The sequence below is a fragment of the Scomber japonicus genome, chromosome 13 (genome assembly GCF_027409825.1).
Source record: "Scomber japonicus isolate fScoJap1 chromosome 13, fScoJap1.pri, whole genome shotgun sequence".
NCBI classification, from domain to species: Eukaryota; Metazoa; Chordata; class Actinopteri; order Scombriformes; family Scombridae; genus Scomber; species Scomber japonicus.
The window spans coordinates 1,742,386-1,768,465 of record NC_070590.1 but is presented as its reverse complement, the minus strand read 5'-3'; the positions used below and the strand labels follow the sequence as shown (position 1 = coordinate 1,768,465).

Sequence of the window (26,080 nt, the reverse complement as noted above, 5' to 3'; positions counted from 1 at the left end):
AGAACCAGCTTTCACATGTATTGTATGAAAAGAATAGTTGAAACTGTATTTGTCTCTCTTTGTTCTGGTGCTGTCATATAGACATGCTGCTGTTACCCCTGCCTCCATATGACCTCATTTTTTATCACACACACATTTCCCTACACTGTCCAACTTTGACTGCTCTATTTTTTCCTTCATCATTTTCTCACGATTTTCCTCTTCATGTATTTAATTAACTTTTTTGCATTTTGCATTCATCCCAACCATATCTGAGTGTTGGAACCACCTCAGTCCTGCCTTTGGTGGTCAGAATATTGATTTTGAGAGGCTTCTATCTGTGGATTTCAACAAATATTGACAAAACTACAGATGAACATTGGTATTCTCAAAATATGTTTTTAATGTATTTCTTGCTGACCTATGAAGGCCAGTCTGATTACAGCATGAGTTAAACAAACATGTGGAAAGGTTAATTTCATGAGTCTCAGGATGAGTCAGTCTTGGCTGGGATGACTGAGACTTTCAGTCGACAGCACAGATAGTAAAGAAGAACAGGTCTGATGGTCTGATCTCTCAGCCCATAGATGAGAGCACTCAAACATCTGGGGAGAATGAAAATAAACACATAGAAAATATTCTGAATGCGTACAAGCATTGTCTTCGTTACAATTTTTGAAACAGCTATAAGCAATGGATTGTGCATAGTTGACAGGAGACTGAGGCCCAGCTGCACCAGATGCAGCAGCAGTGTGTTACGAGCTTTATGGGCTGAAGCTTTGTCTGTGGAGGCCGACCTGGCTGCTACTATCACACCAATATAAGAAGAAATGACTGCCACACCAGCTGATATAAACAGAAAACAAGTGTAGGCCTTGTCATAATGGTCAGATATTGGCACTAGAAACATGATAAGTGTGTTACAAAAATGTGACATCTGCAGGCTCTCCAGGTCTTCAAATGGAAAATCTAACAGCAAAACAACTCGAATGAAGACGTTTAGTGTACAAAATGCCCAAACCACAGTGATGGCCACCCCTGTGTTTCTGATGGTGATGATGGTAGCGTGCCTCAGTGGGTAGCACACAGCTACATATCTCTCCAGAGACATCACCACCAGTGTGAGAGGAGAGATTTCATTTGTAAGATTGGCAAACATAACCAGAACACCACACACAGGATATGTCAATATTATTCTACAAATAGACAGTATGTACAATAACTGGCTGACTGTCATCTGTACAGTGTCTGCAAAAAGGAGGTTATACAGAAGAATGTAACGAGAAGTCTCACGAAACACCAGTTTACTCCTCAAAGTGAACAGCATAGTCACATTAATGAACAATAATATACAACATGGTACTGTAGTCAGAGTGGTAAGCATCACTCTTTCCACAAATCCCAGTCCAACAGTGATGTTGGTCCGAGACTGAGCATCAGACATCTCAGAGAAGTATGTGATACATAATAATTATGAACCTGTTGATGTCATTAAAACATGAAAGCACAAAGACATTTCTTCTTGTTTGTATTCTGAGAAAAAGGAAAATCAAATGTCTTTAAGGCACAAATGGATGTTGAGTCACATCAAAAAGCACAAATCATCAAAATACATTTTCCCTGCACAGATATTTACCAAGCTGGAGTCAGTGCTTCTTTCTGTGTAGGCAGAGCTGGTCTGCAGGGTTCACCTGCCTTCACATACTATATATCAGCTTAGTCCTACAACATCATGTGACACTGACACGTGAGCATGTTGAACATCTTCGTAATAATAATGTATTATTATTTTTTCACCACCCTGGTCTGTGTGATCATGTCTTACACAGTGTGAACTTGGTAATGTAAACTTAGTAAATAGTAATGATAATAATAATGCATTTTATTTAAAGGCGCTTTTCAAAGCACTCATGGTCACCTTACAAGGCACATATAACACAACAACAGTACATCAAACAATATAAACCAGGTGACATTTAGTGCAAAGATAAAGAAGAAATATGAATGTGACTACAAAGTGCATTAATACAATAAATAAACAAGAATGAAAATGTGCACAGTTAGTGAGAGACAGAGTAGGCCACTCTGAATAGGTGCGTTTTCAGGCGGGATTTAAAGGTGGAGACAGAGTCTGAAGTGCGAATGTCAGGTGGGAGAGAGTTCCATAGAATGTCTGGTGGGAGAGAGTTCCATAGGCGGGGGGCAGATCGGCTGAAGGCTCTTGACCCCATGGTGGTTAAGTTGGCAGCTGGGGCAGAGAGCTGGTTGGCAGAGGAGGATCGGAGAGTTCGAAGGTGTGTATATGTGAATAAGTTCAGAGAGATATGATGGTGCCAGGTTGTGAAGGATCTTGAATGTGAGGAGTAGAATCTTAAAGTCAATGCGGGATTTGATAGGGAGCCAGTGAAGTTGCTGCAGGGCAGGATTGATGTGTTCAATAGAGGGAGTTCTGGTTATGATACGAGCGGCTGCGTTCTGTACCAGTTGGAGTTTGTGGAGAGATTTCCGCGGAAGACCAAAGAGGAGAGAGTTACAGTAGTCCAGACAGGATGTGATCAGGGTGTTTACCAGGATAGCGGTGCAGGTTGGTGAAAGTGAGGGACGGAGACAATTGCTGTTGGTGTTGGTGCGTAGGAAACATGAGTATGAGGACCTTTTGGGCATTTTCACAACTTTGTATTCTAGTCCGGTTAAATTGGTCCCAAACAAATTCTGGAGTGGTTCATTTGTTGTGGGAATGTGATCTGACCTCGATCCGATCCAGTAACCAGGCCTACTTTGAGAGTTTGAGCTAAATGGCTTGCACAGCCAGGTGAGCTTTGCATCCTGTGATGGATGCCTAAGCTGAAGAATGAATGGAGGTCTGGCCTGGACTAGTGTAATGTCGTATGTTGTATTTGGTCAGAGGAGCTTCTTCAGGATCTTCTTCCTGTGTTTATGTTCTTGCTCCTGCTCCAGACACATCTGACCAATAAACAGTGACCATTCTCACCTGGCTTGTAGTGATGGATTTCGGCTTGATTGGATTTCTCTCTATGTGACACCAAACCAAGTTTAACAACTTGTCCACTGATTCAGACCAGATCAAACAAACTAAAGGTTTGAAAATGCCTTGAGTGAACAAAAGGCCCAAACCACAATGATAACCACTGCTGTGTTTCTGAGGATGAAGATGGTAGTGCTGTAGCGATGGTCACTTGTGAATTATAATGTAAAATATAATGTAAATGTATACATGGGCAAGAAGTGGGTGTCATTCATTTTTTCATAACTTTTTGCAAATCAAGCTGGAACTCTGGCCTAATTATTAACTGTAACCAAATGACCATATCAGAAACTAGTTTGCAGAACATAGGGAGGTAGATAGATAGATAGGAAACTTTGACTGTTCTATTTTTTTCCTCCATCACTTTCTCATCATTTTCCTCCTTCCTTCTCTTGATTTATTTAATTAACTTTTTTGCATACTTATTTTTGCATTCATCCCAACCATATCTGAGTGTTGGACTCACCTCAGTCCTGCTTTTGGTTGTCAGAATATTGATTTTGAGAGGCTTCTATCTGTGGATTTCAACAAATATTGACAAAACTACAGATGAACATTGGTATTCTCAAAATATGTTTTAATGTATTTCTTGCTGACCTATGAAGGCCAGTCTGATTACAGCATGAGTTAAACAAACATGTGGAAAGGTTAATTTCATGAGTCTCAGGATGAGTCAGTCTTGGCTGGGATGACTGAGACTTTCAGTCGACAGCACAGATAGTAAAGAAGAACAGGTCTGATGGTCTGATCTCTCAGCCCATAGATGAGAGCACTAAAACATCTGGGGAGAATGAAAATAAACACATAGAAAATATTCTGAATGCGTACAAGCATTATCTGCGTTACAATTTTTGAAACAGCTATAAGCAATGGATTGTGCATAGTTGACAGCAGACTGAGGCCCAGCTGCACCAGATGCAGCAGCAGTGTGTTACGAGCTTTATGGGCTGAAGCTTTGTCTGTTGAGGCCGACCTGGCTGCTACTATCACACCAATATAAGAAGAAATGACTGCCAAACCAGCTGACATAAACAGAAAATAACTGTAGGCCTTGTCATAATGATCAGATATTGGCACTAGAAACATGATAAATGTGTTACAAAAACGTTTCATCTGCAGGCTCTCCAGGTCTTCAAATGGAAAATCTAACAGCAAAACAACTCGAATGAGGACGTTTAGTGAACAAAATGCCCAAACCACAGTGATGGCCACCCCTGTGTTTCTGATGGTGATGATGGTAGTGTGCCTCAGTGGGTAGCACACAGCTACATATCTCTCCAAAGACATCACCACCAGTGTGAGAGGAGAAATTTCATTTGCAAGACTGGCGATCATAACCAGAACACCACACACAGGATATGTCAATATTATTCTACAAATAGACAGTATGTACAGTAACTGGCTGACTGTCATCTGTACAGTGTCTGCAAAAAGGAGGTTATACAGAAGAATGTAACGAGAAGTCTCACGAAACACCAGTTTACTCCTCAAAGTGAACAGCATAGTCACATTAATGAAGAATAATATACAACATGGTACTGTAGTCAGAGTGATAAGCATCACTCTTTCCACTAATCCCCGTCCAACAGTGATGTTGGTCCGAGACTGAGCATCAGACATCTCAGAGAAGTATATACATAATAATTATGAACCTGTTGATGTCATTAAAACATGAAAGCACAACAAATCTCTTCTTGTTTGTATTCTGAGAAAAAGGAAAATCAAATGTCTTTAAGGCACAAATGGATGTTGAGTCACATCAAAAGCACAAATCATCAAAATACATTTTCCCTGCACAGATATTTACCAAGCTGGAGTCAGTGCTTCTTTCTGTGTAGGCAGAGCTGGTCTGCAGGGTTCACCTGCCTTCACATACTATATATCAGCTTAGTCCTACAACATCATGTGACACTGACACGTGAGCATGTTGAACAGCTTCGTACTAATAATGTATTATTATTTTTTCACCACCATGGGCTGTGTGATCATGTCTTACACAGTGTGAACTTGGTAATGTAAACTTAGTTGGTGCGTATATGCACAAGAAACATGAGTATGAGGACCTTTTGGGCATTTTCACAACTTTGTATTCTACTGTACCGTACTGTCTTCTTCCGCTTATCCGGTGTCAGGTCGCGGGGGCCTAAGCAGGGAAGCCCAGACTTCCCTCTTCTCAGCCATTTTGTCCAACTCTTCTCGGGGGATCCCGAGCCGTTCCCAGGCCAGCTGAGAGACATAGTCTCTCCAGCGTGTCCTACCGGTGGGACGTGCCCTGAACACCTCACCAGGGAGGCCGTCCGGGAGGCATCCTAACTAGATGCCCGAGCCTCCTCATCTGGCTCTTCTCAATGTGGAGGTGCAACGAATCTACTCTGAGCGCCTCCCGGATGACTGAGCTTCTCACCCTATCTCTAACGGAGAGCCCAGCCATCCTACAGAGGAAGCACCTGAAATCTTGTTTTTTTGGTCACTACCCAAAGCTCATGACCAGAGGTGAGGGTAGGAATGAAGATCGACTGGTAAATTGAGAGCTTTGCCTTTTGGCTCAGCTCTCTCTTCACCACGACGGATCTGTGCAGAGTCCGCATTACTGCAGACGCCGCACCGATCCGCCTGTCGATCTCCCGCTGCATCCTTCCCTTACTCGTGAACAAGACCCCGAGGTACTTGAACTCCTCCACTTGAGGCAGGATCTCATCCCCGACCCGGAGATTGCACTCCACCCTTTTCCGGTTGAGGGCCATGGACTGGGATTTGGAGGTGCTGATTCTCATCCTGGCCCCTTCACACTCGGCGGCGAATCGATCCAGTGAGAGCTGGAGGTCCCAGTCTGATGAAGCCAACAGGACCACATCATCTGCAAAAAGCAGTGACCCAATCCTGAGGTCACCAAACCAGAACCCCTCAACGCCCTGGCTGTGCCTAGAAATCCTGTCCATAAAAATTATGAACAGGATCGGTGACAAAGGGCAGCCCTGGCGGAGTCCAACCCTCACTGGAAACAAGTCCGACTTATTGCCAGCAATGCGGACCAAGTTCTGACACCGGTCATACAGGAAACAGACGGCCCATATCAGGGGGTCCAATACCCCATACTCCCGGATGACTGAGCTTCTCACCCTATCTCTAACGGAGAGCCCAGCCATCCTACAGAGGAAGCACCTGAAATCTTGTTTTTTTGGTCACTACCCAAAGCTCATGACCATAGGTGAGGGTAGGAATGAAGATCGACTGGTAAATTGAGAGCTTTGCCTTTTGGCTCAGCTCTCTCTTCACCACGACGGATCTGTGCAGAGTCCGCATTACTGCAGACGCCGCACCGATCCGCCTGTCGATCTCCCGCTGCATCCTTCCCTCACTCGTGAACAAGACCCCGAGGTACTTGAACTCCTCCACTTCCGGACGAAAACCAGTGCTCCTCCTGAATCCTTGGTTCAACTATCCGACGGACCCTCCTCTCCAGCACCCCCGAATAGACCTTACCAGAGAGGCTAAGGAGTGTGATCCACCTATAGTTGGAACACACCCTCCGGTCCCCCTTCTTAAAAAGAGGGACCACCACCCCAGTCTGCCAATCCAGAGGCACTGCCCCAGATATCCATGTGATGTTGCAGAGTCGTGTCAACCATGACAGCCCCACAACATCCAGGGCCTTGAGGAACTCGGGGGCCCTGTCACCGAGGAGCTTTTTGACCACCTTGGCGACCTCAGCCCCAGAGATAGGAGAGCCCACATCCGAGTCCCCCGGCCCTGCTTCCTTACCAGAAGGCGTGTCGGTGGGATTGAGGATGTCTCCAAAGTATTCCTTTAGGGGTGGGAATCGAGAACCGGTTCCAGTTGAGAACCGGTTCCAATTGGTTCAATCCATCGACATCATTTGCCTTTATGCTTAACAATTCTCTTATTGGTGCCTTTCTTTCATGTGCCTTGCAAAATAATGACCTCACACTCGCGCGAGAGTCAATCAGCAGCGCGAGTGACAACATGGCGGAGAGACAGAAGCGGTCCAAGGTGTGGCTTAATTTCACTAACAAGGATGCTAACAGCTCTTCAGAGAGAAAGTGGAGGTCCCTCAGGTCGCGTGCAGCTGCAGCATAAAGTGCCCCTCCCCCCGCGCAGCTCCGGTTGCTGTTACAAGCAGGTAGCTCTGCAGGCTGTATGATGGCTGAAGGAGGCGAGCCCCACAAACTTTTCCCACGTCTAAACGGACCAAGTCGGCTGTATGGGAACACTTCGGCTACCGTAAAAAGACAGACGGCCACGGCTTGGAGGAAGAAGGTTGTTTTTTTCCCACTAAAAATAATTAATTTATGTCGTGACTGGAGTTGCAGGTTATTTTTTTATTTTTTATTTAGAAAGAATTCAGTTATTTTTTATTATTATTTATTTTAAATACATATTTACTTAATACTGTAAGAGATCTAGGATCCAGATTATTATTTATTATTATTTTTATATGCAGATTTATATTTGTTTTAACATTTACACTTTCATTTATTTTAGCACATTGTCAGTCTCTTCTCAAGCATAATAACTCAATAAAATGTGTGTTGTTGACACTGAAAACCTGTAAAGAAAGACCTTTTTCCACACAGAAAATCCACAGGAATCGATAAAGAATCGGATCGATAAGCAGAATCGATAATGGCATTGATATCAATAAAATCTTATCAATTGCCATCCCTATATTCCTTCCACCAATCCACAACGTCCCGCGTCGAGGTCAGCAGCGCACCGTCCCCACCATGCACAGTGTTGACGATGCACTGCTTCCCCCTCCTGAGATGACGGATGGTGGTCCAGAACCTCTTCGAAGCCGTCCGGAAGTCGTTCTCCATGGCCTCGCCAAACTCCTCCCATGTCTGGGTTTTTCCCTCAGCGACCGCCACAGCTGAACTCCGCTTGGCCTGCCGGTACTTGCCTGCTGCCTCCGGAGTCCTACAGGCCAAAAAGGTCCTATAGGACTCCTTCTTCAGCTTGACGGCATCCCTCACTGCCGGTGTCCACCGGCGGGTTCGGGAATCGCTGCCACGGCAGGCAGCTCCGGTCGGCCGTCTTAACAATGGAGGACTCAACTCAATGTACACGGTCAGAGCTATCCCGGAGGTGGGAGTTGAAGCTCTCTCTGACAGGAGACTCTGCCAGACATTCCCAGCAGACCCTCATAATGCGTTTGGGTCTGCCAAGTTCATGTCGAAAATAGAACTAGCTTGCATAACTAGTATTGTATAAAAATAATTGTTGAAACTGTATTTGTCTCTCTTTGTTAGACTATGGTGCTGTCATATATAGACATGCTGCATTTACCACCTTTAAGTCTTTGGACCCCATACACTACTGTCCACGTAGATTTATGTTTGCTTTTGTTGCTGAATCCTAAGCAGGCTCCCGCATCACTGTTTGTTCAGGAGAGTTCAGTGTGTGTCTCGTGCAAGCAGGCCACAGGTTAGAAAACAGAGAGCTGAGCTGCTCCTGCGGCAGAAGGAATGGAGGAAGACAAAGAGGAGTAGAGGAGCTCTGGTTTTGGTGGGACCATCAGTAGTCCAGGATGGAGTATCACCAACAATTCTACCAATGACATCACCCAGAGAAAAAGCAGCAGATGCCTCAATAGCTGTGAATGCATTTCACTATCAGGCCCCCCATCACAAGTCATGATTAGTGAGCCTTGTAGGAAGCAGATGTATGGTAAACTGTTTCATGGACAATCATCCAGTTAAAGCATTTTGGGTCAAAGGGGCCTAGTCTGGTCATAGTAAATGATGCCTGGTGACAGAGACACCTACCTCACACAGTTATCCGGTCCCTCGCAGACCTTTTGGAGGATGAGACACTGATAGTTCTCACTGCTAATGACACACCCATCGCCTATACTGGCTGGATGAGGGTCAGGTTTTAGCTGGACATCAACCCTCAAATGACAAGTGACCTACAAGTGCCAGTACTCATGTCTAGTGACCAAGCATCATTATAGGCTACAATGTCATAGAGATCATCAACAGAAATGAGGGAAAGACGGAAAGTGGAAGAAAACAGCTAGCTCACAAAGTGAGTGACACATTTGCCATAATTGTGAAAACAGTGTGGTGAAGTTGATGTAGCACAGAGGTTGCAGATCCTGAGACTGGTGTCATCTGCAGGTGAGAAAAGGGTGCACTTGCTAACCAATCAAGTCACCACTTTCTGAGGGTGCAGTCTTTATTGAAATACTGGTGTGGATCCCAGAAGCAAAGTACTGTACCACGTCCAGTGATGAACACACAGAACCCTTCTCTACTTGGGCAATCATAAAGTTGTTGGACATCGAGAACCGATCACAATAGCGTATTCAGCAGCAATTCAGACCAAAGTGAACAAATCAACACCTGACATGACAGACATGGAGGTTAAGTCCAACTATGTAACTAGAGTACCACACTCTGGTAGCAAGCAAGAGGAAAGACCAATGACATGGGACCCCCAATGGACCTTAGCACCTTCCAGAAGGTCAACAGGGAGTGGTAAAGAGAATGTTGAGGGACGAGTGTCAGGCCTTTGCATTTGACAGTGGCGATGTAGCTGTATCCCCTCTCTCAAGGTGCATATCACCCTTCAGGATACCAGTCCAGTGCAACAAACCTACATGTCCACCTCAAAGCCTCTCCACGATGAAGTAAAAGACTACTTGCAAGATTTGTAGAACATAGATTGGATCACCCCATCAGGATCACCATATTAATTACCAGTGGTATGCGTTTGTAAGAGCCTGCACCTTTGTTGTGACTACAGAGAACTCAAGAATCCAGGACATGCTGTAAGAGCTCTAAAGGAGAGAGCACCCATCACCATTAGTGACCTACGCTAGATGCTTGGGTTCCTCTCCTATTACCAACCTTCATTCCCAACTTCTCTTGCATTGCCCATCCACTGCATAACCTATTAATTGTCCCAAACCCTGAAGAACACACCCCAGACCCACCAACAGAAAGACAAAAGAAACCAGTGAAGAAGAAGAAAGGTCACTTACCATCACGCACAGTGCTAAATGAGCTGAATGATACACTTACCAAGCCTCTTGTTCTTCGATGTCCTGATTTTACCTGATTTTATACAGCCATTCGTGCTACATTGTGATGCATCTCAGGTTGGTTTGGGTGTTGTGCTGTATCAAAGAAAGATTCAGGTCGAAGAAGATGGTGTCCTGTGCAGCAGGACCTCCTGCTGAAAACAGGAGAAGATAGATAGATAGATAGATAGATAGATACATAGATAGATATTGTCTTGGACTCCAAGACAAGCTGTCGCCGTAGTTAAAAAGAAAAAAAAAGGTGAAGTTGCACATTTGCACAACAATAATAAAATATAGATAACAGAGTTGCACATTTGTGCAACAAATACATAGACAAGTACATAGATAGATAGACAACAAAGTTGCACAGCAATAAATAAATACAATGCTACCTATTACCACAAAAAATACATAGATAACAAAGTTGGTGATTCCCAAAGTCCATCACCTGCAAGTTGCATCACTATATGGGCAAATAGATGGGGACCAACTAATGGTAGGTGTCACGACCCCGATTATGTGTAGGAGTGGGGAAGTAACAAACAAAACAACTCAACCAAAAATATACTAATAAAACACCAGAGATCAAATCAAAACTCAATTTATTAACGATCAAACTAAGAACGAGCTTCCAAAACAAGGAAAACCGATTGATGATGATGATGAAGCAGTCAAACCAGCAGCTGCACAGAAACACCAGAAAGACAAGACTCTGACACTGGACGCACGCACACAGCTCCAATCAGCACACTGCCGGAAGGCCAACTGCCCTGACACCAGCTTCACAGGGGTTCATAACTGCCAGGCCTGATGTGCCACAGCTGCGCTAATCAGTGGGGGGAAAGAGGGCGGTACCTAAAGAAAAGGAAAACAAACAAGGAAACCACATGGCACGTAACAGTAGGGCTGAAGGATCTCTCACCTAGTCAACACCTTATCACTCGCAGGGGGATGGGCAGGTAGAGATATTTAACCATACCCTGTTGTCAATGTTGTGCACCCTGGAAGAAGAGAAAGAGAAAAAAGACTGAAAAGAGTCTCTGGCAAAAGTTGTCCACGCATACAACTGTACAGAATGTGACTATGTGAGTCACTGGAAAAAGAGAAGCCTGTTATAACAGAGTGACTGTAAGTTAACAGAGACTAAAACCTGTTGAGGCCTTGGAAGGTGGAGGTCGATTGAAATGGTTGTTCATTGACTGTCTATAGAAATGTCAGGAGACATTTTATTTTGTGAGGGAGAGTGAAGCAATGGGTGTTTGGAAAGACAGGGAAATACTAACACCCCCCTAAATGTTTAAGTCAGCAAAAGATAAGGTCTCAAAAACATAATATAATTACTTTGCCATTTGTTATCTGTGGTTGGGTGTTTTACTAACGTGTGGTTATTTTATTCCTGTTAAACATAATATTTCCAGCAGAGGGTGCTCTATGCATTATACTACACTTCGCATTAGTAGGTGAGTGAGTTAATGCACAGGACAGAGAGCGCTTCTGACAAAACTATATCTTCATATTTCCTACAAGAAATAAATGTATTTCACTAGAGTGTTTGTTTTCCCCATATCCAGATAGGATATCTACACACAAATCATGGCCTAAAGCAGTTGAAAGCACAGACAACAAGGAAACAAAGAAGAGGAGAAGGGGAAAAGAGCTAAAAGAAAGAAAGAAAGAAATATACAAAACTCTGTCCTGACCTGACCAGGCTGGTCCACTGCAGCCAGAGACTCCTCCAAGCTGCATTATGGCTATTTCTTTTTTTAGAAATTATTGTTTCTATTTCTGTCTTCCTCTGGTTAAACAAACAAACAAAAACAAGTTATGACATTTGGCTTAGATCTTCTTATTGTAATACATGTGTTTGTGTGTGTGTGTGTGTGTGTGTGTGTGTGTGTGTGTGTGTGGGGGTTTTCTGTGTGAAAGATGTAGAGAGGAGAAAGAGGACGGGGGTTAGACAGTATTGTTTGCTTTTTCATTGTTGTTCTCGATGTTATTATCATTGCTGCTGTGTTGAGTCATATGCTTTTTTGTTGGTTTTAATGTTTGTCACTATAAATAAACAAAATAAAATAAAAAAGTGTATCTGTATTTTCATAGGATATGATATAATGTAGCTACAGCACATGCATTTTAGTTTTTGAAGATTTACGTATTTACAAACATGTCTTGGATGTTACAGAAAGAGACAATAAATCTTACTGAGTTTGTATTGCAAAAAAAACAAACATCAAAACGAGTACAAGTACACTTTTGTTTGGTTGTCAGAATACTGATTTTGAGAGGCTTCTATCAGTGGATTACAACAAATATTGACAAAACTACAGATGAAAATTGGTATTCTCAAAATATGTTTTTAATTTATTTCTTGCCCTATTTTATGGTGACCTATGAAGGCCAGTCTGATTACAGCATTAGCTGAAACATGTAGAAAGGTTAATTTCATGAGTCTCAGGATGAGTCAGTCTTGGCTGGGATGACTGAGACTTTCAGTCGACAGCACAGATAGTAAAGAAGAACAGGTCTGATGGTCTGATCTCTCAGCCCATAGATGAGAGCACTCAAACATCTGGGAAGAATGATAATAAATACATAGAAAATGTTCTGAATGCGAATAAGCATTATCCTCGTCACAATTTTTGAGATGGCTACAAGCAATGGGTTGTGTATAGTTGAGGAGAGACTGAGGCCCAGCTGCACCAGATGCAGCAGCAGTGTGTTACGAGCTTTATGGGCTGAAGCTTTGTCTGTGGAGGCCGACCTGGCTGCTACTATCACACCAATATAAGAAGAAATGACTGCCACACCAGCTGATATAAACAGAAAACAAGTGTAGGCCTTGTCATAATGATCAGATATTGGCACTAGAAACATGAAAAATGTGCTACAAAAACGTTTCATCTGCAGGCTCTCCAGGTCTTCAAATGGAAAATCTAACATCAAAACAACTCGAATGAGGACGTTTAATGAACAAAATGCCCAAACCACAGTGATGGCCACCCCTGTGTTTCTGATGGTGATGATGGTAGCGTGCCTCAGTGGGTAACACACAGCTACATATCTCTCCAGAGACATCACCACCAGTGTGAGAGGAGAGATTTCATTTGTAAGACTGGCGATCATAACCAGAACACCACACACAGGATATGTCAATAATATTCTACAAATAGACAGTATGTACAGTAACTGGCTCAGTGTCATCTGAACAGTGTCTGCAAAAAGGAGGTTATACAGAAGAATGTAACGAGAAGTCTCACGAAACACCAGTTTACTCCTCAAAGTGAACAGCATAGTCACATTAATGAAGAATAATATACAACATGGTACTGTAGTCAGAGTGGTAAGCATCACTCTTTCTACTAATCCCAGTCCAACAGTGATGTTGGTCCGAGACTGAGCATCAGACATCTCAGAGAAGTATGTGATACATAATAATTATGAACCTGTTGATGTCATTAAAACATGAAAGCACAAAAAACTCTTTCTGTTTGTATTCTGAGAAAAAGGAAAATCAAATGTCTTTAAGGCACAAATGGATGTTGAGTCACATCAAAAAGCACAAATCATCAAAATACATTTTCCCTGCACAGATATTTACCAAGCTGGAGTTAGTGCTTCTTTCTGTGTAGGCAGAGCTGGTCTGCAGGGTTCACCTGCCTTCACATACTATATATCAGCTTAGTCCTACAACATCATGTGACACTGTGACACGTGAGCATGTTGAACATCTTCGTAATAATAATGTATTATTATTTTTTCACCACCCTAGGCTGTGTGATCATGTCTTGTGTGAACTTGGTAATGTAAACTTAGTTGGTGCGTATATGCACAAGAAACATGAGTATTTGCATCCTGTGATGGATGCCTAAGCTGAAGAATGAATGGAGGTCTGGCCTGGACTAGTGTAATGTAGTATGTTGTATTTGGTCAGAGGAGCTTCTTCAGGATCTTCTTCCTGTGTTTATGTTCTTGCTCCTGCTCCAGACACATCTGACCAATAAACAATGACCGTTCTCACCTGGCTTGTAGTGATGGATTTCGGCTTGCTTGGATTTCTCTCTATGTGAAACCAAACCAAGTTTAACAACTTGCCCACTGATTCAGACCAGATCAAACAAACTAAAGGTTTGAAAACTAACCCGAACCCTTGATTGAACAAAAGGCCCAAACCACCTGCTGTGTTTCTGATGGTGGTCATTGTAGCTTTGTAGCAACAGTCACTCGTGATTGTATAATGTGAATCTATAAATGACCAAGAAGTGGGCGTCATTCATTTTTTCATAACTTTCTGCAAAGGAAGACTTGCTAGCTTGTACCTTTAGCCAGATAAGGTGGAGTCAGGTGACCTCTCAACTAACTGGGCAGAGTTTTTTTTGAGAATGTAGTCACACTGTACCGACTGCATTTATACCTGACTAAGGTCTGATCATAACGTAAGCCAGAACACCTCCACATGTGGTTTGGCTGATCTTATCACATTATAATCACATTGTGTTTGTAGAAGCAGATATGTGTGCATCATAGTAAAATGTGAGAATAATGAGAGAGACATAAGGTCAACAGGTCAAGGAGTTGTTTTTACTATATCTATATCCCCAAAGGAGATCAGGAAGCCAGCACTTACGAGAAAGTTGTTTCCAGGCTTCCAGGAAATCGAATCTTGGCTGAACATGTCGGGTCAGGTTGACCTCGCACACGCACACTAAACAAATGATGCCCACACGCAAAACAGTAGTATAAAGTGTTTGGAAGAATGTATGACGGAGCTGTTTTTCGCTTTTCTACTGTTTGTCACCGGTTCGTTGGTGACTGCTGTGTTTGCTATATCATCGCATCGAATAAAGATCCCAATTGGCTGTTTGACGGCTTCTGTTCTCAGTCTCTTATCTTTAGGGTGACTGAAGTTAAGTAAGTTTACACACTGATGGTGGCCTAAAGCAAGTGAAAGCAAAGAAAACAAAAAAGAGAAGATGGGGAAAGGAACTAAAAAAAAGGAAAATTGAGAAAGGATAGAACTAGCAAATGAACGCAAATAAAAAGAAAGCCGAAAAAGGAAAGGAAATAAAGATAATAAATATACAAAACTCTGCTCTGATCCAGTTTAACAGGAATCATTATGTGGAAATGAATCATCTCAAATCGTGACTGTTGAAAGTTGAGTGAGGGATTTACCAGGGTTCAATGTTAGGAACATTTTTGTTTATTTTCTACATCAATAATATATGCAAGGTTTCCAAAATACAAAAAAAGAATTTATTTGTGGACGACACAAGTTTAATCTGCTGTGACGATAACTCGGAACGACTCTTGGATACAGAAGGAATTGATAGAAGGAGCTTAAGAGTTGGTTTGATCTAAATAAACTGATACTAAATTTAAGCACAACAAAATCTAAAATATTTGGGAATTGGTCAACTAGCACACGCAAGAAACTTGTGATGAACGATATAGAAATCGAAAGAGTGTCTGAAATGAAATCTCTTTGAGTAATAATAGACAATAAATTATGTTGGAAGCTACACATAAATTATTTTAGAGCAAAAATACCCTTCTCAATCCCACCGACACGCCTTCCTGTAAGGAAGCAGGGGCCTGGGGACTCGGGTGTGAGCTCTCCTATTTCTGGGGCTGAGGTCGCAGAGGTGGTCAAAAAGCTCCTCGGTGGGAGGGCCCCGGGGTTGGATGAGATCCACCCAGAGTTCCTCAAGGCCCTGGATGTTGTGGCGCTGTCATGTTTGACAGGACTCTGCAGCATCGCGTGGACATCAGGGGCAGTGCCTCTGGATTGGCAGACTGGGGTGGTGGTCCCACTTTTTAAGAAGGGGGACCAGAGGGTGTGTTCCAACTATAGGGGGATCACACTCCTTAGCCTCTCTGGTAAGGTCTATTCAGGGGTACTGGAGGGGAGGGTCCGTCGGATAGTCGAACCTCGGATTCAGGAGGAGCAGTGTCGTTTTCGTCCAGGCCGTGGAACTGTGGACCAGCTCTACACCCTCTGCAGGGTCCTTGAGGGTGCATGGGAGTTTGCCCAATCAGTCCACATGTGTTTTGTGGACTTGGAGCAGGCATTCGACCGTGTCCTTCGGGGAGTCCTGTGGGGGGTTCTCCGGGAGTATGGGGTATCGGACCCCCTGATATGGGCCGTCCGTTTCCTGTATGACCGGTGTCAGAACTTGGTCCGCATTGCCGGCAATAAGTCGGACTTGTTTCCAGTGAGGATTGGACTCCGCCAGGGCTGCCCTTTGTCACCGGTCCTGTTCATAGCCTTTATGGACAGGATTTCTAGGCACAGCCAGGGTATGGAGGGGGTCCGGTTTGGTGACCTCAGGATTGGGTCACTGCTTTTTGCAGATGATGTGGTCCTGTTGGCTTCATCATACCGTGACCTCTAACTCTCACTGGATCGGTTCACAGCCGAGTATGAAGGGGCCGGGATGAGAATCAGCACCTCCAAATCCCAGTCAATGGTCCTCAACCGGAAAAGGGTGGAGTGCACTCTCCGGGCCCGGGATGAGATCCTGCCCCAAGTGGAGGAGTTCAAGTACCTCGGGGTCTTGTTCACGAGTGAGGGAAGGATGGAGCGGGAGATCGACAGGCGGATCGGTGCGGCGTCTGCAGTAATGCAGACTCTGCACAGATCCGTCGTGGTGAAGAGAGAGCTGAGCCGAAAGGCAAAGCTCTCGATTTACCAGTCGATCTTCGTTCCTACCCTCACCTCTGGTCATGAGCTTTGGGTAGTGACCCAAAGAACAAGATCGCGGGTACAAGCGGCCAAAATGAGCTTCCTCCGTAGGGTGGCTGGGCTCTCCCTTAGAGATAGGGTGAGAAGCTCGGTCATCCGGGAGGAGCTTGGAGTAGACCCGTAGTGTTGAGAGGAGCCAGATGAGGTGGCTCGGGCATCTAGTTAGGATGCCTCCCGGACGCCTCCCTGGTGAGGTGTTCAGGGCACGTCCCACCGGTAGGAGACCCAGGACACGCTGGAGATACCATGTCTCTCGGCTGGCCTGGGAACACCTCGGGATCCCCCGGGAAGAGCTGGACGGAGTGGCTGGGGAGAGGGAAGTCTGGGCTTCCCTTCTTAGGCTGCTGTCCCCGCGACCCGACCCCAGATAAGCAGCAAGAACACGGACGGAAGATGGCAAAAATACCAAAGTCAACCGCAATATTGTATAAAGTCAATGATCTTCTAACTCAACCGTCACTATACACCTTTTACTGTATTTTTGTACTCTCATACATGAGCTACTATGTGGAAGTATGGAGGAACACAAACAAAACAAACACAGATTCAATGTTCATCCTACAAAAGAAAGAGCTGTGAGAATTGTAAATAAAACCTCTTACAGAGAACCAACAAACCAGCTCTTCATCAAATCAAAAGTATATAAGTTTAAGCATCTCGTTAACTTAAAAAATATTCAAATCATGTACAGAGTTAAAAAATCAACAGCTACAAAACAGCATCCAAAGGTTGTTCCAAATGAGAGAAGGTAAATATGATCTACAGGGAATATCTATGTTCAATAAACAATTAGTGAGAACAAAAGCAGAACTTCAATGTATCACAACACAAGGAAGTGAAAACATGTAGAACATTAAATGAGTTTAAACAAATTTATAAAAATAAAATATTAGACAGATACAGAAATGATGGACAGTCAACTGGAATAATTTAATTATTATTATTGTTTATTTATTCTCTTGTGTTGTTTTGAATGTTTTTGGCTTTGATTTGATTGTTAGAATATAAAGAAGTGTCAGGACCGGAAAAGTTCCTTACGTCATATTACACCACAGGGAGGCAATTAGTGACCCCTGGGCCAAATCTGCCCCAACAGCAGAAATATTTGTCCCTCTGATGAAAATTGTCATATTTTACATCAAAACTTTAACATCATTTTTCACAATTCTACAAATTACAAAATAAACACAAAGTAAATTCCAATTAATGTCATATATCATTGTTACATCTAATCCCCCACAGACACAGACCCCTCCAAGCTGCATTATAGGTACTTATTTTATATTTCATTTATTGTTTTCTCTTTCTTTCTTCCTCTAGTTAATACTGTCTCCCCTTTATGGTCTTTCTCCTCTCTACATCTATCACACAGTAAACCCAACCACATGAACACACACACAACCTAACATATGTGTACTACAATAACAAAATCTAATCTAAACATCACACTTTTGTTTTTGGTTTGTCTTTTTTTTCATTGTTGTTGTTTTGTTGCTGCTGTGTTGAATCATATACTTTTTTGTTGGTGTTAATGTTTGTCACTATAAATAAACTAAATCATTTTTAAAAAGTTTATCTGTATTTTCATAGGATGTGATATAATGTAGCCAATAAATCTTACTGAGTTTGTATTGCAAAAAAACCAAACATCAAAACGAGTACAAGTACACTTTTGTTTGATTGTCAGAATATTGATTTTGAGAGGCTTCTATCTGTGGATTTCAACAAATATTGACAAAACTACAGATGGTACATTGGAATTCTCAAAATATGTTGTAATGTATTTCTTGCTGACCTATGAAGGCCAGCCTAACTTCAGCATGAGTTAAACAAACATGTAGAAAGGTTAATTTCATGGTCTCAGGATGAGTCAGTCTTGGCTGGGATGACTGAGACTTTCAGTCGACAGCACAGATAGTAAAGAAGAACAGGTCTGATGGTCTGATCTCTCAGCCCATAGATGAGAGCACTCAAACATCTGGGAAGAATGATAATAAACACATAGAAGACATTCTGAATGCGAATAAGCATTATCCTCGTCACAACTTTTGAAACAGCTATAAGCAATGGATTGTGCATAGTTGACAGCAGACTGAGGCCCAGCTGCACCAGATGCAGCAGCAGTGTGTTACGAGCTTTATGGGCTGAAGCTTTGTCTGTGGAGGCCGACCTGGCTGCTATCATCACTCCGATATAAGAAGAAATGACTGCCACACCAGCTGATATAAACAGGAAATAACTGTAGGCCTTGTCATAATGATCAGATATTGGTGCAATAAACATGGCAAATGTTCCACAAAAACGTTTCATCTGCAGGCTGTCCAGGTCTTCAAATGGAAAATCTAACATCAAAACAACTCGAATGAGGACGTTTAGTGAACAAAATGCCCAAACCACAGTGATGGCCACCCCTGTGTTTCTGATGGTGATGATGGTAGCGTGCCTCAGTGGGTAGCACACAGCTACATATCTCTCCAGAGACATCACCACCAGTGTGAGAGGAGAGATTTCATTTGTAAGACTGGCGATCATAACCAGAACACCACACACAGGATATGTCAACATTATTCTACAAATAGACAGTATGTACAGTAACTGGCTGACTGTCATCTGTACAGTGTCTGCAAAAAGGAGGTTATACAGAAGAATGTAACGAGAAGTCTCACGAAACACCAGTTTACTCCTCAAAGTGAACAGCATAGTCACATTAATGAAGAATAATATACAACATGGTACTGTAGTCAGAGTGGTAAGCATCACTCTTTCTACTAATCCCAGTCCAACAGTGATGTTGGTCCGAGACTGAGCATCAGACATCTCAGAGAAGTATGTGATACATAATAATTATGAACCTGTTGATGTCATTAAAACATGAAAGCACAACAAATCTCTTCTTGTTTGTATTATGAGAAAAATGAAAATCAAATGTCTTTAAGGCATAAATGAATGTTGAGTCACATCAAAAAGCACAAATCATCAAAATACATTTTCCCTGCACAGATATTTACCAAGCTGGAGTCAGTGCTTCTTTCTGTGTAGGCAGAGCTGGTCTGCAGGGTTCACCTGCCTTCACATACTATATATCAGCTTAGTCCTACAACATCATGTGACACTGTGACACGTGAGCATGTTGAACAGCTTCGTGAAAATAATGTATTTTCTATCATGTTTTCCCCACAGTACATTGGGCCATTTTATAAAGTATATTGTAGGCTATATTAAGTTGTTTAAAGTTAAAACCTGAAGAGTTTGGTTTAGAACCTGCTCTATGTGTAAAGTGCCTTGAGATAACTTGTTGTGATTTGGCACTATACAAATAAAGATTGATTGATTGATTGATTGATTTAGACACATAAGGCATATAATGCTGCAGAATGCACATTGTGTACATAGACCTCAGCAGAATTGCTGAACAGGTCCATTAATGATGGTAAAGATATATTTCCATGTTGCTGAAACAGCCAGGGAGGATGGTCACAGCCAGATAACAACTTTCAGTTTGGAATTATTTTTGAACAATGGTCTAACAATGGATGTTTAAACAATGGCCAAAAAACGCCTCAGTGTTTGCTGGGGTGTAACAGAACTGCAGACACTGAATATAGCAACAAAATCTGTAGCAGGTTTCTTCCATTCCTAAGATGACTGTATGGTCCAAACTAAAACTCACAACATGCTGCTGCTTACAACTCTGGACTTGTCCTCAGAGTCATGTGGTCAGACACGAAGACACGAATTTCAAACTGTCACAAACCACAGACGCAGATCCCCCTCCATACGTTTGTTCTTAAAGCATTTGGCTGCTTACTTTTTATGTTTGTCTTCATGTTTGGATCCAAACCAACATGACAAAGACAACTTCTGGTCATTCCACTTTGATTAATGTCAAGTCGTCATAATCCACACAACCCAAACAATGTCAAGTTGTCAGTACAAAAACCGAATGACACTTAATGACAACAGTCATAAACGTTTATGACATCAACATGATGTTTATGGCACGTGTCATGTAAGTAAAGTGTTACCAGAAACACTGGGTAAGAAGTTAAGTTGGTGAAATGCATTAATGGTACATGAATGTGAACAGATAGAGAGAGGGAGGAGGATAGAGGAGCTCAGTGCATCATGGCCTACATAGGACTGGGGCCTAACTATAAGCTTTATTTAAAAGGAAAGTTTGAAGCCTACTCTTAAACATAGAGAGGGTGTCTGACCCCCGGACCTAATCTGGGATTCTGGGTTTCTGTACATTACTGCTGTTTTGTAGTGGTGTGTGATTAAATGTCATCTGTAGCGTCTAATTAACCCTGTGGGTGTTTTAACACCAGCTGCAGCATTTAGTGCTCTACATGCACCTGACAGACACATACACATGTACAAACATGCCTTCCTGTACAGTTTTATTCATTCATTTGTTTGGCATCTACATTAAATATGAATAAAAGTACAATTTAAAAATATTAACTGTCACTTAGACTTTTGTGGCCACAATAGACCAAATATTCATACTGTTTATAACATACATTCTTCCCCAAGCACATTCCCCTGGCAGTTATACAACAGATAACATGTACCACATTAATGTCTTCACATTAATAAAGACTGAAAATCTCTAATAATGCAATCTTTAGTTCTTTTGCTTATGAAGAATATTCATATCATTGTATTTCGCTATAGACAATTCAAGCTTGAATTAAATCAAAATGAATAAATCTACTATATCTGCTCACTCCACATATCTCACTCCAAAGATCTGAAGAGATTTCCCCATAATAATACATTTGATCTGCCCTTTCAACATTTTAATGAAAGTATCTTCAACAATTACAATCCTTTTCAAACACCCTTTGTTTGTTCAAACTATGTTAATATTTTTGACATTCTTCTTTACTGTAGATAAAAAAATACTGATAAAACTACGTATGAAAATTGTTATTCTTATTATTCTCAATTTGCCTCCTGCTAAATCAAAGATATGCTTTTTTAAAATGTGTTAAATATATCTGTAACATATTTACGAGGACATACAAAGCTCGATCCAGTCCATTAAGCCTAAGGGGAGACCTCAGACTTGGCTGAGAGTTTCAGCCGACAGCATAGATGGTATACAAGGATGGGTCTGATGGTTTGGTCTCTGATGCCATAAATGAGAGAACTCAGACATCTTGGGAAAATGAAGATGCACACATAAAAAACATTCTGGACACGCACAAATAATAATCTTGCTAAAGATTTCGAAAGAGCTATGAGCATTGGGGTGTAAATGGTTGAGGAGAGACTGAGGCCCAGCTGCACCAGATGCAGCAGCAGTGTGTTACGAGCTTTATGGGCTGAAGCTTTGTCTGTGGAGGCCGACCTGGCTGCTATCATCACACCAATATAGGAAGAAGTGATTGCAACAGCAGCTGAAACAAACAGAAAACAAGTGTAGGCCTTGTCATAGTCAACAGACATTGGACCAATAGACATGGCTATGTTTGAGCAAAAGTCTTTCATCTGCAGGCTCTCCAGGTCTTCAAATGGAAACTCTAACAGCAAAACAACTCGAATGAGAACATTTAGTGAACTAAAAGCCCAAACTACAATGATAGCCACAGCTGTGTTTCTAGTGGTGATGATGGTAGCGTGCCTCAGTGGGTAACACACAGCTACATATCTCTCCAGAGACATCAACACTAGTGTGAGAGGAGAAATTTCATTTGCGAGAACAGCAATCAAGGTCAGAGCACCACATACAGGATAAGTCAGTTTCATTCTACAGAAAGCAAGTATGTACAATAACTGGCTCACAACCAGCTGTGCAGTGTCTGCAAAAAGGAGGTTATACAGAAGAATGTAACGGGAGGTCTCACAAAACACTGATTTACTCCTCAGGGTAAAAAGCATGGTCACATTAATGAAGAGGAACACAAAGCATGGCACTGAAGTCAGAGCGGAAAATAACCCCCTTTCCAGCAATCCCTGATACTGCTGTTCAGTGCTGACATTGGTCAGAGATTGATTTGAAAACGTCATTTCAGAGAAACAGTTAAGACATTAATCCACTGATCTAATTTAAAAACTAACACACAACAATTTTCTTCAAGTTTGTATTCCCACAACAATGAAGATCCAGGGTCAGAAGAGGCACCTGTTCAGTAAACATGCAAAAATTTCAAATCATGCACAAACATTTCCTCCGCATACAGTTTGAGCAAGTACGAGTCTCAGCTTGTTTCCATGTAAGCAGAGCTGCTCTGCAGGGTTTGACTACCCTCATATGCTGTATATGAGCTCTGTCCTTACACCCAATTCACGAAACACCATCACATGACACCATCACATGACACCATGACACCATCACATTCTCAGTATCCTGGTCCATCTAATGGTCCATCTGATGATGTTTTCCAAAGTGGAAATGCAAAGAAATGATTAGCATCTATCAAACTTGGTGGACTTATTTTTATTTGTTGCTTTGCTTGTATTAAAGCATATTATTCTATAGAAAGATTTCCCCTGCCAATGAACATCCAGTCTGTCCTGAAGGTGCAAGATTAGCACACAAACTGATGTCCAAATTAGATGTATTCTGAACAGTGCTGGACAAGTTACTTAAAAAATTATAATTAATTATTGATAACACATTACTCATGATGAAAGTGTTTACATTACTCAACTCTTTCCTCAGCAGTAGCAGTAACATGTTATATTACTTATCACTTTGCTCCTGTTACTCAGCTCCATCGAAGTTGCTTTTTAGCAGCTCAAAATCTTCTACGACCACATTATGCATCTTATTTAACACATGCAGCGACAGAAAAAGAGATATTTGTGGTTTAACAAGCCGAATAAGTTATGATATAGCAAAAAATGTAACTCTTTCCTGGATATTCCCGCAACATGTGAAAACATGGCTGGCAAGAGTTGACATGAAAGAACAATTGTAGCTTGCCCAACTGAAACAAACTGCTGAAGACCTCTCTCCATTTTTTCCACCAGGCAACTGGTTTTGTTTCCAGTTTGCAACATTTTCTTCTTCTACTATGTTTGGTACAGCCATGTGTAATGTAGTCTTTTCTGCCAACTTCTGCCAAAACTATGCTTTGTGTATCCCAGTTTATTCGCTCCAAACCAGTTGATGGAAATGCTCTTTGTTATCATATTCTCTTTGTTTGTGACATTTCAAAAGCTTGCTTAAAATTTGCTTGACATTAGATGGGAACACAGCTAATGACAGCACTCCAGAAATCCTGACATCAGCTGTACAATTTATAGACCCTCCAATTCTGAACTAAACTAACATTGGCTGATGTCCATTAATCAACCCTGTCAGTCCTCTATGAATCTCAGTAAGACAGCGAGCACGCCGACCTTCAAATGTAAAAGTAACAGGTTGTTACGAACTGTAATTACTGAATTTTAAATTGTAATCGTTTACACTGAAAAAAGTAACTACATCACTGTAACACGTTATAAATTAATGTACTATGGGCACATCTCATTTAGTGGAGTCCTCAACATTTGGATGATGTTGTTAGCAATACACATAGTTGTTCCAGAGCAAATATAAAACTGGCACTAGGCAGCTTGTGCACTTTGTGGATTACAAACACAATCAGTCAGCCAGTTTTGGGTTGATATTTGAGAATCTCTGAATCCTAATCAGAAGCAGGCAGAAGTTGCTCGAATGTTCTAAGTACTGCTGATCAAACAAGCCAGAAAAAATGAATGCATCTTCGTTGTAGTGATGTAGGGGAGAAAGGGTAACCTAACCCTAACCCTAATCGTTGGTGGTGAAAGCAGATGTGATGTTTTGGGTTGGAAGGCCATCTGGAGGAGGCTCAGGTGATGGACAGGCATGAGGGGTTTGCTGGAAGAAACCACTACTACAAATGACTACCAAATCACATTTCCTTCACTTCAAGGTAACTTTTAATCTTCCAAGCTATCTGTCAAGACCGAGATCGACAAATTCATCAGCTTTGGAGGAAATCATCGGCAACAGACATCCTGTCATGGTAAACCACTGTGGGAGGACTCATTTTGTTTAAATGTTCCTTACAGCACTTTGAACACACCCTGGACCAGTAGCTTTTGGCTGATCGATCCCACTTGTGAAGCATCACTATTGTTCTAACGAGGTTTCATGTACAGCCTCTTGAGTGGTTTGTTCAACCTTTTGGCACCACTGACTTTCTGCATGAAGTAAGCTCTGCAGTATCGTGTTGAAACCACAGAAACCAAGAATATGGTTTGGACCGGCTCCAAGTCAAGAAATGTTTTTACATCTTGCAAAGTGTGTACTTTTGGTCCAGTGTAGTTTTTCATGGCAATGACTGAACCTCTTAGTGTCTATAAAGGAAATGTCCCAATATGCACTGATATTGTAGACAATGATGTGCCTCCACTTTGGTGACTATCACTGGAGCTGATTAAAAACCTGACCGTAATGCCTGATCCAGTGGAAAGCGCTACAGGTGTTAAGTCTCCATGAGATCTGTATTTACTGCATCCAACCTATAGTGAAAACATTTTTGATTTTCTCTCTTTTCCCCACATGTGCAGTTTGTGTATTTAGCATTATTGTTAGTCCTTGTTGTTCTGGTAGGCATATGGGAGTAAGGATCGCTGCCCTATACTGGATTATTTGGATTTTTTACGCTACTCCACCGAGATTTAGAACAATCTTGATTTCCCTGTGGGTAATAATCTGTAAATTATTTATTTTTTCTCAGGATTTTTCCAAACAGAGTTAAGAGAAAACATAATCAGAGAAAACAGAGGAAACATGATCACACATTAATGAGGCCCATAGTTTGAATTGCAATGTGCATGAAAAAACACTGAAAAACATGTGTTCATACTTTCTAAAGGTCCCCTCCAGACATGCTTTAAAATATATTATAACATTTTAATACTAATACTATACTAATACTAATAATTAAAAAAACCTTAAAACATCTCCTCCCTCTCTCAGATCAGGTTTATTTCCAAGTACATTTACACATACAAGGAATCTGCCTTAGTGCTATAGTGCATAACTGTCAAAAAATGGAGAGTAAAGAAAAAAATATGAAATGGCTATGTCAGAACAAAGGGTCTCATTTTTAGACCTTGCAGGTCCTTAAATGGAAAATTTAGTAGTAAAAGTTCACAGTATAAAAATAGTATAAACGGTACATGGAGTCTGCAAGAGGGTTAGGCTTAGGGTCAGGGTTAGAGTAAAATTTCAAATAATTTCTTAAATTTAACAAGCCATAAAACAATCTAACAGGGAGGCTGA

General features: G+C 41.9%; 6 protein-coding genes across 6 annotated transcripts in view; 1 reads left to right on the top strand and 5 right to left on the bottom strand.

The window, feature by feature from the left end:
* The window catches only part of LOC128371068 (ribonuclease kappa-B), a 112,540-nt gene that overhangs the window by 74,287 nt on the left and 12,173 nt on the right, over window positions 1-26,080 (top strand). The window lies entirely within an intron of this gene.
* Window positions 467-1,423, bottom strand: LOC128371747 (odorant receptor 131-2-like). Its single transcript, XM_053332125.1, has one exon. It carries the CDS (start codon window positions 1,421-1,423, stop codon window positions 467-469), a length of 957 nt encoding a protein of 318 aa, XP_053188100.1.
* LOC128371746 (odorant receptor 131-2-like) lies at window positions 3,689-4,645 on the bottom strand. Its single transcript, XM_053332124.1, has one exon. The coding sequence runs from the start codon at window positions 4,643-4,645 to the stop codon at window positions 3,689-3,691; it is 957 nt and encodes a 318-aa protein (XP_053188099.1).
* LOC128371744 (odorant receptor 131-2-like) lies at window positions 12,525-13,481 on the bottom strand. The gene has a single exon (XM_053332123.1). It carries the CDS (start codon window positions 13,479-13,481, stop codon window positions 12,525-12,527), a length of 957 nt encoding a protein of 318 aa, XP_053188098.1.
* Window positions 18,676-19,632, bottom strand: LOC128371743 (odorant receptor 131-2-like). Its single transcript, XM_053332122.1, has one exon. The coding sequence runs from the start codon at window positions 19,630-19,632 to the stop codon at window positions 18,676-18,678; it is 957 nt and encodes a 318-aa protein (XP_053188097.1).
* Window positions 21,868-22,830, bottom strand: LOC128371742 (odorant receptor 131-2-like). The gene has a single exon (XM_053332121.1). The coding sequence runs from the start codon at window positions 22,828-22,830 to the stop codon at window positions 21,868-21,870; it is 963 nt and encodes a 320-aa protein (XP_053188096.1).

Excerpts from the sequence above, each read along its gene's own strand:
- LOC128371747 (XM_053332125.1), bottom strand. The coding sequence starts at position 1,423 with ATGTCTGATGCTCAGTCTCGGACCAACATCACTGTTGGACTGGGATTT.
- LOC128371744 (XM_053332123.1), bottom strand. The coding sequence starts at position 13,481 with ATGTCTGATGCTCAGTCTCGGACCAACATCACTGTTGGACTGGGATTA.
- LOC128371746 (XM_053332124.1), bottom strand. The coding sequence starts at position 4,645 with ATGTCTGATGCTCAGTCTCGGACCAACATCACTGTTGGACGGGGATTA.
- LOC128371742 (XM_053332121.1), bottom strand. The coding sequence starts at position 22,830 with ATGACGTTTTCAAATCAATCTCTGACCAATGTCAGCACTGAACAGCAG.
- LOC128371743 (XM_053332122.1), bottom strand. The coding sequence starts at position 19,632 with ATGTCTGATGCTCAGTCTCGGACCAACATCACTGTTGGACTGGGATTA.